This window comes from Mus caroli, unplaced genomic scaffold, assembly GCF_978045245.1.
Source record: "Mus caroli unplaced genomic scaffold, Mus_caroli_1 scaffold_19, whole genome shotgun sequence".
Taxonomy (NCBI): domain Eukaryota; kingdom Metazoa; phylum Chordata; class Mammalia; order Rodentia; family Muridae; genus Mus; species Mus caroli.
Window position 1 is genome coordinate 35,633,689 of NW_028227274.1, and position 18,580 is coordinate 35,652,268.

Consider the following 18,580-nt stretch of genomic DNA (forward strand, 5'->3'; position numbering starts at 1 on the left):
AATGCCATTCTGTATTTTAATTGCTTGTTGGCTTTGCTTGCACTGCTACACTGTTTCCTCAGTGAGGGTAGGGGCCATATTCTTCTCTTTTTATAAATTATCTCTGCTCTTGAGAATTTCATACATATATACAATGCAATGAGATCATGTTCACTTGTACACACTGCCCACTTCTCTCTCCAGCTTCCCCTCTATCTTCTCAGCACATCTCCTTTTCAATTTCAAGTCTTCTTTTTCCTTTGATAGCGGAGTTAAATTAACACTGCCCATGCATGGGACAGCCCACAGACGACCACATCCTCAAAAGAACAATTCCCCTCTCCCAGCAGCTATCAGCTGCCAATAGTTCCTCAAATAAGGGGTGGGGCCTGGAAAGGGCCTCTCTCAACTCTATCAGAATTTTAACTGGCTTGCTCTTGTGCAGGTAACCACAGTTGCTCCAAGTTCATGGATGGGATAGCCATGTGGTGTCCTGAAGACAGCATCTCACGGTATCCCTCGAATCTCTGGCTCTTTCTTACATTCTTCCTGCCTCTTCTTCTGACATCTTCTCTAATTAGGCCTTAGGGGTTGGAAGGCAATCGTTTAGGGCTGAGCCCTCAGTCACTTCTCAGCACTTTGACCAGGTATACATCTCTTCATTGACTGCTGCCCACTATATAAGCAAGCTGCTTTGATCTGCTTTGCTGTTGGGACTGGGTCTCCTAGGCTGCCTATAATTCATCGTGTAGACTAGGTTGCCCTCAAACTCATGACAATCCTCCTACCTCAGCCTCCGAGCCTCCAGAGCGCTGGGTCATAGGCAGGTGCCACCATAGCAGGCCACACACATTTTTTTTTTCAGGTTGTTAAATACTCTGGGCATTCTTTAGCGCTGAATAAACTCTCATAAACTTCATTAGTACAAATTAAAATTGTCTACAAAAATAAAGGCAACAACAAATGTCTACAATAGTCCCTGTTGTGGGAACAGAATGGCTCAGATACACATCAGGAGAAGTGATTTACTTGGTATCTAGACAATAGGTTCTTAATGACAACAGCTGGTCTTTGAAGGACTGAATCAACTTGATTTTGGGCCATGATCCAAAAACAGAGTGAGGACAGCAGAAGAAAGTGACTGAGGTGAAAGTCAGAACCGCTCCCACAGTGTTGCTGTGAGTGGCCCTGAGCAAGCGAATGGATGTGAGGATTCCCAAGACCTCCACACAACTCACATCAAGTAGTCTCTTGATGTTCCTAAGATTCTGGGAGGAAAATGTTCCTCCCTTCTTCCCCCCACCCCCCAGCATGGGAAACCCATTCGGAACCACACCCTTGAAAATACAAATATTTCCCCTCTCTCAGCAGGTATCATCCACCAACAGTTCCTCAAATAAGGGGTGGGGTCTGGAGAGCGCCTCTCTGAGCTATTTCAGAAGTTTAGCTGGTTTGCTCTTGGGCAGGTAACCACAGCTGCTGAGCTCATGGATTTGATAGCCATGTCGTTGTCCTGAAGCCTACTAGTCTTACTAATTATCTGTCTGGCCTTGAACTCTCTTTAGTTGACCAAGTATTAGGATTACTGAGGGTGCTGTGCCACCACCCCTGGACATGATGCCATTTTATAAATGGGGGCGGATACATTATTCTCCCTCTCAGATCCCTCCAACTAACTGCATACAGACTGGAACCTAAATGCAAGTATGTAGAATGAACACGTTTTTTTTCTCGAATCAGTAATTCCACGGTTAGGGTCTGGTCCTTCTGGCTGTGTGTGGCTAAGAGACGCTGTGTAAACATTTTGTGGGCTGACGTGTGGGTTAAGTCCCGTGTGGGACATAAAATGGGAAGATGCCACCCCTGCCCTGAGGGAGAGGACTGGGGAGACTACACTTACACAGATGAGATAATTAACTAACGGGACAACATATAATTACTGCTAAACTGTGTAGTAAAAATTAAGTGCTACAGGGATTGGGGAAAGCGGAGAAGTGAGGCTCCAGCAGTTGGGGAGTCCTCATCGCAGACCTGAGATCTGGCTGAGCCTTGCGGAAGGAAGCCAACTAGAGACAAGCTGAGAGGAAGAAGAACACAGAAGTCCCAGGAGAACAGAGCCAAGCCAGCACACTTGTGGGTTTATTTCAGGCAGCACATGGCCTACGAAAGGTGTCCCAATTCCCCAAGAAAGAACATTTCCGAATAGTTCCCCACATTCACGTTCCTGGACTCTCATTGGGTTTCCTCTGCTCGAAATGCCTTTCCCCTTCTCCCAGTAAATTTGTGTTTAAAGGCCCAACTCAAAGGCAAACCACACGTCTAAATCCTTCCACGATACATTCTCCCCACCTCCACCTTTCAGGCTTCTACTGAAATACTATTTACAGTTCCCTGCCCACACCTTCCACTACTATAATTAATACTAATTTATAAACCGGGTGTGGTGGCGCACGCCTTTAATCCCAGCACTCGGGAGGCAGAGGCAGGCGGATTTCTGAGTTCGAGACCAGCCTGGTCTACAAAGTGAGTGCCAGGACAGCCAGGGCTACACAGAGAAACCCTGTCTCGAAAAAAAAACCAAAAAAAAAAAAAAAAAAAAATACTAATTTATATTTCTTGAGCACTTTCTATGTCCCAGGACTTATGTAGACATTTCTGTTGTTTTCACTCTGGAGGCTGCAGAAGGTATTGTTTTCCCCTACATTCCAGATAAAAGGCTTAGTGTGTGTGCTTAAGAACCCTGCAACAGTAACAAAGCTAGGAAATCAGAAAGCTGGTATTTGTGGGACTAGAGCCCTTTTGCGACTGACCTTGGCCCTGTGAAGGACTGGCCTGGCCTGGCTATACTGAGCTACATACAACTTCAGCCCTACAACACAGTTCTTTGTTTTCTGAGACAGAATCTCACTATAAAAATCAGAATTGCCTGGACTCATTATGCCTTGAATCTGAGTTCCTCCTATCTCAGCCTCCCCACTCTTGGAACTGGAACTATAAGGCTGTGTCAGATTCCACTCCTTGAGACAGGATCTCATGTAGCCCAGGCTGGCCTAGGTCTATATAGCTGAGGACAACCTTGAACTAATGCTCCTGCCTCCACGTCTAAAGCCTTATGTCACCACACCCTACTTTAGTCTAATCTTAATGTACCGGAGCCATTTTCAAAGACCACAAATGCTCTTTATCAATCTGTCTTCTCTTAGCCTAGAACGGTGGCTGACATATGGCTTGAAAGCATTTCACAGATAAACAACACGACTTTCACACCACATGCCTGGGTCTCAGACTAGGTACATCCAGTACTCCTTTATCCCAGACACTTCCACCCACCTAAAAGTTACACACTCCGGGGGGAAGGCGAGAGGAAGTCTGAACACCTTACGGTTTTGTTTTCTTTTCCATAGGACTCCAGAGTCCTGAAAGTGGGACCAGTTTACGAAAACCACCATTGGCTGAAACTGAACTCGAAGCTCAGACTGACCAGGGCCAGTGAATCCTTGAAAGGTATTTTGGGAGGAGCAGCCTCTCAAAGGCTTTGAGACTAGCCACTGTGAAGAAGAGCTGGAGGTTTTATTTTTAGATAACTTAAACGTAGGCATACACAGGAGGTGTAGAAGGTGCACACGGAAACAAAAGCAATACATACCAACGTGTAAATACGGACTCCTCGAGAGCTGCCATATTAGCCATTAGCCAGATATCTCTTTGGTGGTTAAGTTACATTGCAAAAGGTTGCTAAGAACTATTCCACTTCTCTCTGTTAAGTGAACTTATAGGGTGGTTCCTAGGATGGAATTACAATGTGATCAAGTAAAACCAGGCGCCACAAGGGGCTGAGTACACGTCCTTCACCTGAAAACGGGTTTCTGGTGAGATTCCTAATGTAACAACAGTTTGTGGCTGAGAAGCGGGGTGGGAGAAGGCCTTAACTGTTAACTGAGCTAGAATTCTTGTCCGGCCGCTAACGAGGATTTCCTCTGCCTACAGCCTAAATGTAAAGAGAAAAAAAAAACGGGCCAGAGCTAGAACCTGGGGGCAAAGTTCACCAATCAGCCACCATTCGGATTCGCGCACCCTCGCAGCTCCTGCAATGGCGACAGAGGACGACACCTTGGCCCTGGCGCCGCTTCAAGTTTGGAGCTCTCACCTCGCCAGCGCCAAGCCCGCCCCATCCGATGGCCACTTCCTTCCTAGAGCGTCATCCTTCCGGCAGGGCTCCTTGCTGATTGGCTGGCTGGGGACTCGGCCGCTGGGGACAGCGCGGCGGCCACTCTGGTCCCTGTCCCGTCCTTTGGGCCTCGATCCCTCGGCTGCAGGCTCTATGGTGCTGGCCACGACATGTGGCGCCTGACAGGGATCCTGGGGCGAGGTAGGGGCCGTCTGCAAGGCGAAGTCCTGCAGGCAATGGATTCATACCCGCAGTGCGCCGCGATCCGCGGGAAGGCCGCCATAGCGCCAGTGGGTGGGCTTAGATCTGGAAAGGGCGGGCCAGAGGGAGCGAGGCTCCATTCAGGCGTCCGGAGCCGTTGGGATTTGAAACGTGGTAGGACAAAGTGGGAAGAAGGTGGAGCTTAGGTCCAAGGGGATGGGTGGAGCCCTAAAAGGGAGGAGTCAATGAAAGAAAGCCAATGGAAAGAGGAGGCATTTAGAGACACGTGCTCACTAGATTGAGACTGTATATGGTTCTAGGACATAAGTAGCTACTCCAGGAGAAAATTATCAAAATAAACATGCTACATCTTTAAGGGTCTTGCTTTATTTATCTTGTTTAATCTTTCTGGGGTGTTGTTACCCTGGGATCCCCCATTACCCTAAAGATTTCTGTCTATACCCTTGTTTAAGAACTACTTCAAGGGTTAGAGGGGCAGGCTCAGTGGTAGAGGGCTTGTCTAGAATGGTGAAAGTCTTGGGTTCCATCCCCTGCAAATAACTGCACAGACAATGTCAGTGATTCCGGGGGCTCTCAGGATAAGGCTTCCTCAAAGACTGGAGGGAAGATTGTGAATGCCCTCTTTACTTCGATCCCTCCCTGATGGTGTGACTGTCCCTTGTCCCCACAGCTCTTCCCCGCCTGCTGGGACCTGGCTTCCGAGGGGTAACGCCCAAACCCACCAGTTCAGATGGGCCTCAGACAACCTCCCCTACCCTGCCCCTCCCTAGGCTCAGCTTTGACAGGTAAGAGACTGACTTTCTGTCACATGTGGCCTCCTGTTCCCACCGTGTACAGAACTTAATAGTCTCTAAATGCACCATCTAGATCAGGCTCCCACGGTTCAAAGAGGAGCAGGGACCCAAAGTGCTGTGGATGGAAAGATGCCTTTCACTGGATGTCTGCTCATGTCTCCCCAAACACATTGCGGGACGCCATCTCATGGGTAAGGCTTCCCCAGGCTTGAACAGAGTGAGCTTGCATGGGAGAGCATCCTAGCCTAGAAACAAGGCTAACATATATTCATATAGTGAGGCCTGTGGCCCCGAGCACATTCATGGAGACATTGCTGCACCTCTAGCCTCTGCCATGCGTTTATTCTTCTCCATTTGACAGACATTTGTTTAATACTTCTGAGTAGAGAACAAGGAAAATAATAATTCTTACCTTCATGGAGGTTAGCACAAATGATAATAAATATCTGATAGATAGCATGACTTATCAACCTTAACTGTTATGTATACATTATCTTGTTTAATATTTACAGAAATCTTGCAAGGGAGATTTAACCTTCATTCCATACCCAAGGACACTCAGGCTTTGGAATGTTAGCAATATACCTGAGGCCACATGGCTCTTACGTGGTAGAACCAGACACGTTCAAGCTGTACCACGTAGTCAGCAAGTATATCTTGTAGAATCACCTGATTCAGAGTCTAAGGCATAATAGCTGCTCGATAAATATTTGTTGAACTTGATCTTTAAGGTCGGGAATGTATCACAAGCATCAAGTGTCGTGCTGAGTGGTAGTGGTGAATGGCTTTAATCCTAGCACTCAGGAGGCAGAGACGGATGGATCTCTGAGTTTGAAGCCAGTCTGGTCTACAGAGTAGGTGCCGAGCCAGCCAGAATTACACAGAGAACCCCTGTCTCGAAAAACAAAATGAAAAAAAAAAGAACAAACATTAGGTCTCACTAGGGCATTCTCAGAGCTGAGGACAAACCCAAGGCCTTGTGCTTGCTAGGCAAGCGCTCTGCCACTTAGCTAAATCCCCAACCCCAAGAGCTTCTGTCTCATTTGCTATGATGCAGAGTTCCTGTAGCAACGAAGAAGTATTGGGGTATCTCCAGCCCAGCCCAGGAAGATAGGGGCAAGCAAGCAGCCCTTAGGATAGGAGCTAGCCCAGCTCTTCTGTGTCACCTTTTCAAACTTGCACTTGTACACGTATGCTCTTGTGGCTTGGTTGGGTGCTCTGACTTGTCCCTGGATTTTAGGCTAAGCTCCTGGTTACCACAGCATCTCTGTGCCTGCCTAGACCCTTTTGTTCTGTCACTTGCTGGCACATGCATTCAGCATGCATTTCTTTCAGGCGCCTACTTTCACGTAACACTGCCCTGGGCTCCAGGGATACCAGAATGTGCATGGTCCTGCCTCTGTCTTGCTTACAGACTAAACAGGAGTGACAGACCCTAAGTGAGTAATTGAGAAGGACTTCAGAACACCAAAGGCCAGGCTCAAGTGCTATGAAAGAACATGGTGTGGCGCTGCCCCTGTTAGTCAGGAAAAGCTACAGGGCAGATGATGAATGGCCAGTGGGGGCCGTGTTCCTAATGGGCTGCTTTCTTTCCAGGGCACTCTGGCGGTGCTGGCCTTGCACCTGGCGAGGCAGATCCACTTCCACGCCCCTCTGGTAGCAGGACCTCAGCCAGCTGAACGCTCTTGGCACAGTCCCCTGTACCGCTTCCTCTCCTCTTCCTGGTGGCACCCACACTCCTGTGAGTTCTCAGTCCTCAAGGGGCAACTGGGGCAGGCTGGGAGTTTTCTCTGGGCCAGGAAGTATCTCTGGCTACACCTCAGGAAGAGAGCCATCAGTGGCTGCTTGCGTTTCCTATCTAAAGTCAGAGGAAGAGAAGTGGGGAAATGCTGTGCACACTGGGTGTGGGCCCTGCCGCCCCTAAGTGTTCCTCGGTGTCCTTCTGTCACCTCCCAGAGAGGAAGCCCCAAGACCTAGGCTGCTTTAGACCCTGGGTGTGGCTTCCTGCCCAATCCTCAACTAGTTAGGTTCCGTCCTAAGGTCACGCGCGTCAGTAACTGCATCTACTGACGTATGTATTTTGGTTGTGTTCAGAAAGCCTATAGCCCATAATTGAGGCTCTGGAGTTGGATTGTAAGAGTTCAAATCCCACAACTACTATTTACTTAACTACTTTTGTGTTCCTGAAGAAATCTGTTTTAATCTCCCTATACCTCAGTTTCTTCATCTGTAAAATGGAATAATAGTAAAAGTGATACTCTAGGGATTCTTTGGCAAGACCAAATGAGTTGCTATGTGTCAAGGACTTAGCAGTGTGCCTAGCACATCGTATACATACCCTTGGTTATTGTTGTTTGGAGTATAAATTCTTGTCCTGTCTAGCAGACTGTCAGTGTTAGCATTAAGCAGAGAGTTGGATGATAGGCTATGATGGTGAATGAGATAGGTACTCCCTACCACTGTAAGAATTCAAATGATTTGTGCTCAGGACAGGACGACAGCATAAATACAGCTCCCTGTAGAGGAAGGCCAGCCAAAGTGGAAAAGGACAAGAGGAAGGGAAGTGTCTTATGAGTTTCACAATTCTTCTTCTGGCCTCCCAGATCTCAGAGGGACTGACTGGAAAGTGCCCCCTGCTCCCCCAGAACGATCCCTTTCTCAGGTGACTTCTTGCTGACTCTCTCCAGCACTTCGGAGGCATGTTCTTCCCAGTCCTGACTGCCCAGCTCCCAGGAACACTGGCCTCAGGGAACCAAGGCAGGGCCAGGAAGAACCCTCAGCTCGTTCCCAGTGCCTTCCCTCAGATAGCTCCCTGAGATCTGGACTTCTGAATCTGCCTGAAGAAGGTACAACCTTACCTAATATCTTCAGGGGGCAGGGGCTGGTAGATGGACCTCTGTTGCTCTCTATGTCCAGGTAACCAGTTGTCATTCCTTTGAGTCCTCTTGCTTAATGGGGTGGCTAAGAGTTACTGGACATAGACAGGGCAGACTGGGAGAGAGATGGGAGATGTCACACCCTTCTCTCTCTGACCACCTGAGTGTTGGCTTTTCCCTTGCAGAGCCCAGTGACTTTGACTTCCTGCATGCTAGCAGGGACTTCACATCCCAGGCAAAGGCAGCCGAGGCCCATCCCCCTGGAGGAAAAAATGTATGGTCTGGGTTTGGTACCCTGGATGCCCACTCCACCCTTGGGGCAGGTGATAGATCCAAGGGAACCATACCCTGATGCTGCTTTCTCTTTCTCCTCCAGGAACAAGACAAGGCCAAGGCTCTTCCTCTGGAGGAGGCTGTGACTTCCATTCAGCAACTCTTTCAGCTCAGTGTAGCCATCACTTTCAACTTCCTGGGTACCTGGTTCCCTGCCTGGAGGAAGGGGGATGAGGAATGAAAAGGGTGGGTGGGACGCAGTCAGAGTAGAGAGTGGTTTAAACGAGAGGTTTATCTTCTCTTGGGTAGGTAGACCAGACATGGCATGGTGGTTCAGTGAGGTCAGAGATCCATCCTTGCTCATAAAGGTTCAGCCAATCTAAACTAGGCTCTGAGTTCTGTCTTAGTCACTCTAGCATCTGCTCTCCTGTATATATCCTTGGCATCAGGGAGGGAGGACACACTAAGCTAGAGGACCACTCCTTTCCTTTAAGGGCATGACCTTGAAGTTGCCCTTTATGGAGGTTTATAAGCCACAAGGTCGACTTATCGGCCATCTGTTTATAGAGGAGGCTGAGAAATGTCTTCAGTCAGATGGCCATGTCCTTCCTTGAAAATTCTGTCCTGTGTAGGCTGTAGAAAATAATTTTAGAGGGCACCCAGCATTCTCTGCCATGCTTAGAGAAGAGTAGGCTCCTGCAGTTCACAGCAGGCCCCAAGTGCATTATGGGAACAAACCCTTATTAAATCTAGGGACTGTACATGACTCAGCAGTTTGTCACAAGACTCAGCAGTTTGTCCGGGTCCTCTGGTAACTTGGCTCCTGTCTCTAGCCATCTAAGGTGAAGCCCCGAATTCCCAGCAGGACCTGATGGGGTCTAGTAGTTGATGGGGGAGAGAGCAGGGCTCGTTTAGAGACTATTTACTGTGTGTACACCATTTGCTAGAGCTAGGTCCTAGAGATATAGTGGTTCTTTACTCTCATGGTATTTGCATGTGAACTGAAGGATAATAAGTAGTAAACTGGACAGGTGTAGTGGTGTACAACTTCAGTCCCAACACACTGGAGGCAGAGACAAGTAGATCTTTCGAATTTCAGGCTAGCCTGGTCTATTTAGTATGTTCCAGGACAGACAGGACTACAGAGTGAGGCCCTGGGTCAAAAATGAAAAGCAGTGATATGGCAAATAAAAAGAATCTCAGATGATAAATGGTTTGAAGATATTGAACAAGGGGATGTTTTAGTAACTTGGGAAAGGAACTACTTCTCATGTAGAAGTATGCCGGGAGGGAGATCCTGAGCTGCAGCCCGCCTGACAAAGGCAAGCTACGTTTGTGCCCATCTGGAGAAAGCTTTCCAGCAGAGGGAAAAGTGAGAGCGAAGGCCCTGAGGCAACCTTGAGTTTTACTTGTTTAGGGGTAAAAGGAAGGTGGGTGTGGCTGGAACTTAGCGAACGCAGAAAGGCTAGACAGATGACAATGTCAGAGAAGCAGGCAGGAGCCAGATCACAGAAGGTTTTCTGAGCCCAGGAAGAGAGTAGAGATTGTAAGTGAGCCAGGAAGCTGCTGAAGCATGAAGAAGGATGGAGGGTCACGTGATTCGTGTGGCTGTTTACAGAGCAGCATGGATTGACTCGGGCCAGAAGGGAAATGGGAGACCAGGCAGGAAGATGTGCTGAGCACTGAGCAAGATGTGATGAGGGCTCAGCCATGACCAGAGGAAGCAGAGACCAGAGGAGTAGGAGAATCAGGTTACTGGTGAACAGGGGGTCTCTTCTGCCCCTCGTGTCTCCTTCCCAAGGACATGGAATCCGTGAACTCTGGCCAGGGAAGTGACTGGAACTTGGCTTGCTGAAGGAATGCGGCTTTTTGTGATTTGGAGGGGCAGGCTCTCCTCAGAACCCTCATGCCGTTCCTCCATTCATTTATTCATTTATTCAGCAAGTGCTGAGCCCTGTGGCAGAGCACAAAGGCAGCACAAGCTATAATCATATTTTGCATTTATGTAGAATTTTCATCCCATGCGAAATTACTTCTCCGGTCTTGTTCTGCCTGCCTCGAGGATTTTACAGTATAACTGAGGAGACAGGGCTCATTCTTTTGTAACAGCTGCATCCGCAGACAAAGGTTTGGTATATTGGGAAAGTGCTAAAAAGAGTTTAAACCCCGAGTGTGGTCTGAAGGTTCTAGAACAGAAACGATGGGAGGCCTGGCAACAGACTCAGAACACAGGGGTTCAGGCAGGACTCAGTTTGAGCAAAGATAAAAGCTGCTAAAGTTGAGTCTTGGCTTTTTCTTTAATGCCTGGGCAAAGCAAAGGGCCCTGGCTTTGGGGTTTGCATGTCAGTCAGGCATTGGGCCATCTTCTGCTAAGGGTCCTCCTTACCCCGTAAGACTAGCTGAGCAGGATCACCTGTGGGGTTCCAGTGCACTGTGGAACCCTTCTCTGGCTAACATAAGCTCAAGAATCTCTGGGATCTCGTGACCTACTGAGCCTCAGGGGGACAGGAGCCAGGGATGCTCCTGAGACCCAGGGGCCAGCACTGATAGTGTTTCAAGGTCGCTGCTGTCAAAATTACTTAGGGGTTCTTTCCTCTCGGTGAGAATCTTGTCACCCTGGTTAAGATTCACACCCCTGACAAAGTCTCATTGATGGGGACCAGCACAGTGATTGATGGACAGCCCTGGGGAGGAGGGAGGAGTTATTCCCAAAAGGCACCAGAACTATTGGCCAGATAAGCAAGCAGAGCCACCAATCTCTGGCACCAAGTCCCTGACCACTACCCCCCAGTGAACCAATTGGAAAAGTAAGTGTTGCACACTGAAGAAAAGAGGGATTCTGGGAGGAGATGAGCAGCCACGAGGGCGTGGTTGGGGATATAGAAGGTCTCCGTGGGAACTGTGTTTGTGCTCCATGCTTTCCTACAGGGACAGAGAACATAAAGACGGGGGACTACACGGCAGCCTTTTCCTACTTCCAGAAAGCTGCAGACCGTGGCTACAGCAAAGCACAGTACAATGTGGGCCTGTGTCTCGAGCATGGCAGAGGCACCCCCAGGGACCTCAGCAAGGTACCGTTTCATCCCCAGACCCAGTGAGCTCAAAAACTGAACAGTAAGCAGAAGGGGATCATAGTTCCACTTCTCTGCCTGGGTCTGGGTCTGTTGGAGCCCAGCTGTTAGTCCAAAGTAAGATCTTCCTAACTTACAGAAACATACTCAGCACTCAGGGGGTGCAGACGGTTTGCCTTCCCAGAACCTAGATTCCCTGCCCTGATTAAGAAATTAATTTTAAGACAGAAAGATAGATATTCAAGGGTGTCATATGTAAAATATTTTGTTGAGCTGTATGTGAAAGGAAGGGGAAGAATCAACTTAATGTTGTTTTATGTCTGTGGGACTGTAGTCATGATATATCAGATCTAAGTAGACAGGCAAAGACATTCCAAGTGTACTGTTATGTCTCTTTCACTGTACAAGTGTGTACTCATACATAAACATACAAGGACTGCAGAGATGGCTCAGCAGTTAAGCCGACTAGCTGCTCTTTCAGAAGACCCGGGTTCAATTCCCAGCACCCACATGGTGGCTCACAACCATCTGTAACTCCAATTCCAGGAGATCTGATGTCCTCTTTGGCCTTCACAGGCACCATACAGCCATGGTACACACACATACATGCAGGAAGAACACCCATGCACACAAAATAAAAACAATAAAAAAGATATATATGCAATATATAGAGACATGTACACAATCATACTTGTATAATTTTACACATAGTGTGCAATGTATGTAACTCATCCATGGGAAAAAACTTGGAAGCCTATATACTAAAATTTTAATTAAAGAATATCTTAATTGACCATGGTAACACATACCTATAATTCCATCGCTCTGGAGGCTGAGGCAGGAGGATCTCCACACATTTGAGGCCAATTGGGAGTTCTACAGATAGTAACAGATCTGCTGATAAAGAACTCTTGATATAGAGCTCTGTATCAAGACCTCCTCTCAAAAAGACAGCAGATCAGAAAAGCCTGAGAAAGTCCTGGTGTTCTTTAGAAGGGCAGGGTGTCCTGGGGTTTTACTGTCGTCTTTCGGATTTCTCCTAGTGTTCTTTAGAAGGCAGGATATCCTGGGGTTTTACTGTCGTCTTTCGGATTTCTGTTTTTAAATTTTGACTTACCAGCATTTACCTGACATAATGATTATGAATTTATTTGAATGATTTTTAAAATTTCAAAGAGGCAAGTTACCTGCATTCAATCTGGTTATCTCTCCCATTGCCCCAGGCTATCCTCTTTTACTATCTGGCTGCCATCCAGGGCCACAGCCTGGCTCAGTACCGCTATGCCAGGTGCCTGTTGCAAAGTCCAGGCTCTTTGTCAGACCCTGAGCGAGAGAGGGCAGTCTCTCTGCTGAAGCAGGCTGCAGACTCTGGCTTGACCGAGGTGAGTGCCTCTGGTGGGATCTATCTTAGTGCAGTATCAGAGCCTGAAAGTGACCAAGGTGCCTTGTCATTCCTCCCCAACAGGCCCAAGCTTTCCTTGGGGTGCTCCTTACTAAGGAACCACACCTGGATGAACAGAGAGCAGTAAAATACCTCTGGCTGGCGGCCAGCAATGGGGTACGTGTGAGGTCTCTGGTCCGTGCATTCTGGGGATCAAGTCTGATAAGAAAAGGGATTTGGAAACTGGTTCTGAGCTCTGAGCTTATGATATGTTTTCTAGGAGCCTTTGGGCTGATTCAATAATCCTGTCAATAATGCTGATCAATAATGCCATGGCTTCCACTGCTCCACTGTGCAGCCTCGGACAGGGCCACTGGGGTGCTGAGGTTAAAGGTGGGGAGACTGTTCAGCTGAGGTGGGAATACTTGCTCTCCTTCGGTGTGTGGCCCAGCAGGGCTCCTCTCTACCAGCCACTGGGCCTGGTCCTGCACACGCACCACACATCCGGGCATCCATCACTTCTTGATTCAAACCTGCTTCATCACCTTTAAAACAAGCATAAAATGCCCACCTTAACTGTCCGCTGTCTGCCACTTCTCGGGGCTGGTGGGAGTATCCGACCAAGGTGACAGGCATGAGAGAGCTGCCTGGAAGCTGTGTCTGTGACCAGCCATCATGGTGGGGAAGTCAGAGACAAAGGGAGAGAGGGCTACCTAGTTGTCTAACCTGGGTGTTGGCATTCAAGTGGCATTACCCAGTTTGTTCCATGGGGCACTAGATCCATGGGATGTTGATGAAGAACGCCAGGGGAATGATCACTCAGATTTCAGGAGCACTAACAGTTGTTTTGTGTAGACAATCTCAGAGCTTTTTAACCCCTGGGAAATGCCAAGGTGATCTGTGGTTCGTTGCATTCTTGGAGTGTATCAGATCAGGATGCATGTTCCATGGTATAGAAGGCTCAGGAGTCGTGGATTGAAGCAAGCAGCGTGCGCAGTGTCATTTCTCTGCATAGGGCAGCACTGCTTCTCTTTGTTAAATATGGTAAGAGCTCTCTAGTAAGGGCTGAGAGCTCCGTGTTGTGCATAGCCAGAAGGGAATCTGATGCTAGTGGCACTAACCTAAGCATTTTTCATGCAGTGACAACCTAAGCAGGCAGTGCTTCTGTTACCTCGGTCCATAGGTGAAGAAACTTAGGGACCTAGGTCAGAAGCCCGGAACGCTAGCCAGGCTCCTAATGCCTACTTGTTCTGTCTCAAAGATAAGCGTCATATCAGTGAGGAGAGAGAGAGAGAGACAGAGACAGAGACAGAGACAGACAGAGACAGAGAGATACAGAGAGAGAGAGACAGAGCCACAGGTCAGAGGCAGAGCCTCAATGACATGCTTGTGTTGTGGTTTCTGTTTTATAGTCTTCTCAGGCTAAGTCAGGGAGTCAGCCCTGGCTTTGGGAAACCTCCCTGCAGGCTCGCCTGCTGGTCACTTTTCATCTAGAGCTGAACCCTTCTGCAGTCTTTCTCATCCAGTCTCCACAAGAGCCCTCATGCTGCTGGGGTAGAGTCTCCCTGGGTAGAGGAACCTAACTCCTTCGGCAAGCACCGGGCCTCTAGCGTTTCATGATCAAGGAGCTTGGAATGTGGCAGGCTTCGTGGATGATGGACCACAAATGCTCCTGACTGAGCATTCCACTTCTTCAGTTTGTCTGTCTTCTCCTTTAGGACTCTCAGAGCAGATTCCACTTGGGAATTTGCTATGAGAAGGGCCTTGGTGCACAGAGGAATCTAGGAGAGGCCGTGAAGTGCTACCAGCAGGCAGCAGCTATGGGGAATGAACCTGCCCGGGAGAGGCTTCGGACCCTCTTTAACGTGGAAGCAGCAGGTAATACAAACCGAGGCCTGCTTCCTCCTGAGCTTAGTGTCTTTCGACAAAAGAGGGCAGAAGCCCCAGGTCTCCTTGTCGGTCCTGCCCTAGCAGGAGTTAGAAGGCCAGCTTTCAGAGTGATGTAAACGGGTGTTTTCACCTCTGCTGACACTGAACTAGGAACTCCGTGCCTTTGAGCCTTAGTTTCTTCTCTAACAATCAGAGGAACAGTAGAACTTAACTCCTTGGCTTGTTGCAAGCACTAAATTTCAAGGCAAATAAAGGGCTCAGCACACCCATCGTGGTGGTACATGCCAGGAGTCACATTGGGCATGCTGAGGCATGCATTCCCAGTCAGCTTGAGTAGCAGCAAGAAACTGCCTTAGGAAAATAATCACAGAAGAGTATAGCACACAGTAAGTGTTCAATAAACCAGTAAATGATGGTTGCTGTCATGACTTTTTAAGAGAGCCAATATCTTGAGGCTGGCCGCACTACCTCTCTAGGGCAGTGAAAGCCCCACTCACTTCTGAGTTACTGGGGCTGGGCCCCATTAGAAATTCCAGGGAAGGGGGCTGGAGAGATGGCTCAGGTTAAGAGCACTGACTCCTCTTCCAGAGATCCTGAGTTCAATTCCCAGCAACAGCATGGTGGCTTGTAACCATCTATAATGTGATCTGGTGCCCTCTTCTGTCCTGCAGGCATACATGCAGGCAGAACGCTGTATACAAAGTAAGTCTTCCAGGGGAGCCAGGTCCTTTAAGAAGACCCTCTGCCCTACAGGCAAGGTGGGTTACATCTTTAATCCCAGGCCTAGGGACAGAGTCAGGCCCATCTCTGAGTTTGAGGCCAGTATAGTCTACACAGTAAGTTCCAGGACAGGCAGTATTATGTAGAGACCCTGCTGCAATCAAACAAACCGACAAAGCCCACTCCACCCACCCACCTAACCCCCATCTGAGGACTGACGATTGAGCATTGCTGTCACCTCTTTTTGTTGCCTCAGGGCCGAGCCACCTGGCCACGACAGGACTGAAGTCTTTCTCCAGCCCCTCCCTCTGCAGCCTGAACACCCTGTTGGCTGGTGCCTCAGGCCTCCCTCATGCCTCAAGCACTGGGAACCTCGGCCTCCTCTGCAGAAGTGGCCATCTTGGAGCCAGCCATGGTGCCCCCAGCAGAGCTATACCATCCTTGGAAAGGAGTCTCGTAAGACTGGGTTTTGGCTAAGGTAAGATTGAATGCAGCCCTGGCTGTGCCTGGGGGGAAAGAAAGAGGATGTCTGGAGGCTGGGTGGCAGAGATCGGCTGTTAGTACAGCCTAGGGTAGCAATTCTAACTGGTGCTCAGGCGCCCACCTATTTCAAGTGCATGGCTAATTGGTGACTTTGGCTTTTTCTCCACTTGAGCCTTGGGCCTCTTTCCACATAAGCCTCAAATGCAGTCAAAATATTCATTCAGAAACTCTAGGACCCCCAGTTTGTCACCTTCACCTTTGTTTTTGAGCAAATAGCTAACCTCTGTTCTTGTGCCTCCGGTTCCTCTCACCTTAGACCATACCATAGTTTGCCAACAACCCTGGGTGTGTGCATGCCCCTGATAGCTTACATGACGGCATGTTATCAAGGTGCTTTGCTTTAGTAACATGTTTACTATATAATGGCAAAGGTATGGAGATGTGTCCATGAGTGGCCGAAGCTTGGGAAGTCCTGGCAGTGCCAGTCTTCTCGCCTTGTTCTTCCCCAATGGGCTCAGTCATTTTCATCTTTGACGTGGAAAGGAGGGGTTGTCTGATGCTTGCTGTGTCTGCCTGACTTTTTTTCAGACCTCCTCCTTAAAGATGGAGCCTGAGAGTTCTCAGAGATACCACAATTTGAGTCCCAAAGAAGAGGCCAGTTCACTACTTACCTTCCCAGGAACCATCAGCACCTCCCCGGCACCATAAGGGAGAGGACCGTGTGTAAAGACCCGGGCTTTGGCTGCGCCTCCTGGAAGCAGTGACTGGATGTCTACCACATCTCCTCAGTGGTGACTGAGGGCTCCTGCCTTAAAGGAGCTGCATTGAGATGCAGCCATTTCACCGTAGAAAGAATCTTACTCCTGCTTAGGTTCCTGAAGACAGACTGGTGCCCACAGTTCCATGGCCCTAAGAACCACCAGGCCGCTGGGCATGGTGAGACACACCCAATCCCAGCATTTGGGAGGCAGAGGCAGGCAGATATCTATGAGTTTGAGGCCAGCCTGGTCTACCAGGTGAGTTCCAGGATAGCCAAGGCTTGTTATACAGAGAAACCCTGTCTCAAATCTCCACCACCACTACCCCCCCAAAAAAAGAAGAAGAGGAGGAGGAAGAAGAAGAAGAAGAGGAGTCACTAGGTCAAGATGAGGATCAAAGCTGACATTGTGACTCCAGCCAAGACTTCAGGTCTACCAGTTCACACTGCATTGTTATCTGAAAACATTGTCATCACCCTGCAGATCAGTGGAGATTAGGCACCTGGAGTCTTGGAGCCAGAGAGTGGAGACCATGAGTTCTTTTGGGGAAAGGTCAGGTAGGGATATACAAGTGTTTAATAAAACAGATGGTAGATTATCTCTCGGTCTTGCCCTTGAGTGTGTTGGAGAGAGAGCCAGGGAGATGGGCAGGGGGAAGCTGGGCTGAGGCTCCATCCTCATCTCTAAACTCTCCATTAACCAATTTAAAGGGTCTTAAAAGCTCTCCAAGAGAGAGACTTAGACAAAAATGACTTCAGAGTCAACACTAATGACTCCAATTACTGAATTTGTGAATAGCTGCTCCCCAGCTTCTGGAAATTAGCCCAAGTTCGATAGCAGAAATGTGGTTGTGGGTAGTGGGTGAGAGGAACTGAGGGCCAGCCCCACCCCTGCCTCTCCCAGCAGCTGCCCCACCCCTACCTTTCCCAGCCACTGTCTCCTTGCCTGGCCAGCGTGGTCAGTTCAAAGATGGCTTTAGGAGGGAAAGGATTTTCTTTTGCTGCCTACCCTCTACCTCTCCCCACTTCCGTGTTCCAGCTTCCACAACCGTGTTCCAGCTCCTCCTTTCCCTAAGGCCCCAGTGCCTCCCCTGCTCTCCGCTTCCTTCTCAGTTGCTGTACACACTGTCCTCAACCCCATTGGTCACCTTACATGCTGCCTTCCTCAAACCATGCTCCTTAGACATGGGCACCTGGTCACATCCCAACATTCAGAGCAGCGTCCCGTGCAAGGCGAGGGCTCCGTGTTCAGAGTTTGAAGCCCTGTAGTACACTAACCTCCGTGGCAAAAATAAATAATAATAACCTCCGTGGCAAAAATAAATAATAAGCAGAAAGGTCTCTGTGGCCAGATGAGTTTGGGAAGCATTGCCCTTGCCGTCCTCTTTTTATAGACTCACAGCACACAGCAGCAGAGGCTGTGCCAAGAAACCCTGCATTAAGATGGAGGTTCTTCACTGAGGCAGCAGAGGCTTCCTGGGAGCCCTGAGAACTGTCAACACCAGCATTCCCAGGAGTCTCACTAAGCCAGCTGAGGTCATTCGTTCGGGTCCCCAGCTGTGCTTGTCAGACAGTGGATCAGGGCATCTGTAGTGATGGGGCAATAAGGCTCTCCCTCCTCGCAGTCCCTGCTGGACTAAACACAATGGGGGTACCCGAGTCGGGGTGGCGTAGTGCTCACCTCTCAAGCCTCAGAAAGAAGAGCCTCCACCTGAAGGTAGAGCAGTGTAGAAGTCTTAAGAGATATGGGAGCACAAACCCACTACTATACGGTCCCTGCAGTCTCAATACAGCCCCAGGGGACAGGCTTCACGGACAGACCCAAAACTGCTGTGCTTCCGCCATTGAAATTCTATTACTGACTCATCAGTGCCCCGAGAGAAAATTGTGAGAGGATGGCAGGGAGGTGACCCCACAGCAGGGCCAGCTTGGCTTGGGTGCAGGGGCATGCAAGGTTCAAGGCCTA

General features: G+C 49.0%; 1 protein-coding gene across 1 annotated transcript; it reads left to right on the top strand.

Moving 5' to 3' along the window:
- The first annotated feature begins 4,221 nt into the window (after positions 1-4,221).
- Dele1 (DAP3 binding cell death enhancer 1) lies at positions 4,222-17,213 on the top strand. Its single transcript, XM_021150939.3, has 13 exons — positions 4,222-4,348; positions 5,040-5,154; positions 5,237-5,354; positions 6,760-6,904; positions 7,851-8,009; positions 8,225-8,313; positions 8,416-8,512; positions 11,241-11,383; positions 12,607-12,765; positions 12,849-12,941; positions 14,483-14,642; positions 15,631-15,852; positions 16,446-17,213. The coding sequence occupies exons 1-12, from the start codon at positions 4,318-4,320 to the stop codon at positions 15,849-15,851; spliced, it is 1,530 nt and encodes a 509-aa protein (XP_021006598.1). The 5' UTR covers positions 4,222-4,317; the 3' UTR covers position 15,852; positions 16,446-17,213.
- Positions 17,214-18,580: the final 1,367 nt, after the last annotated feature.

Excerpts from the sequence above, each read along its gene's own strand:
- Dele1 (XM_021150939.3), top strand. The coding sequence starts at position 4,318 with ATGTGGCGCCTGACAGGGATCCTGGGGCGAG. Across the intron at positions 5,355-6,759 it reads TGCGGGACGCCATCTCATGG|GGCACTCTGGCGGTGCTGGC; the intron begins GTAAGGCTTCCC and ends CTTTCTTTCCAG. Across the intron at positions 8,010-8,224 it reads TCTGAATCTGCCTGAAGAAG|AGCCCAGTGACTTTGACTTC; the intron begins GTACAACCTTAC and ends TTTCCCTTGCAG.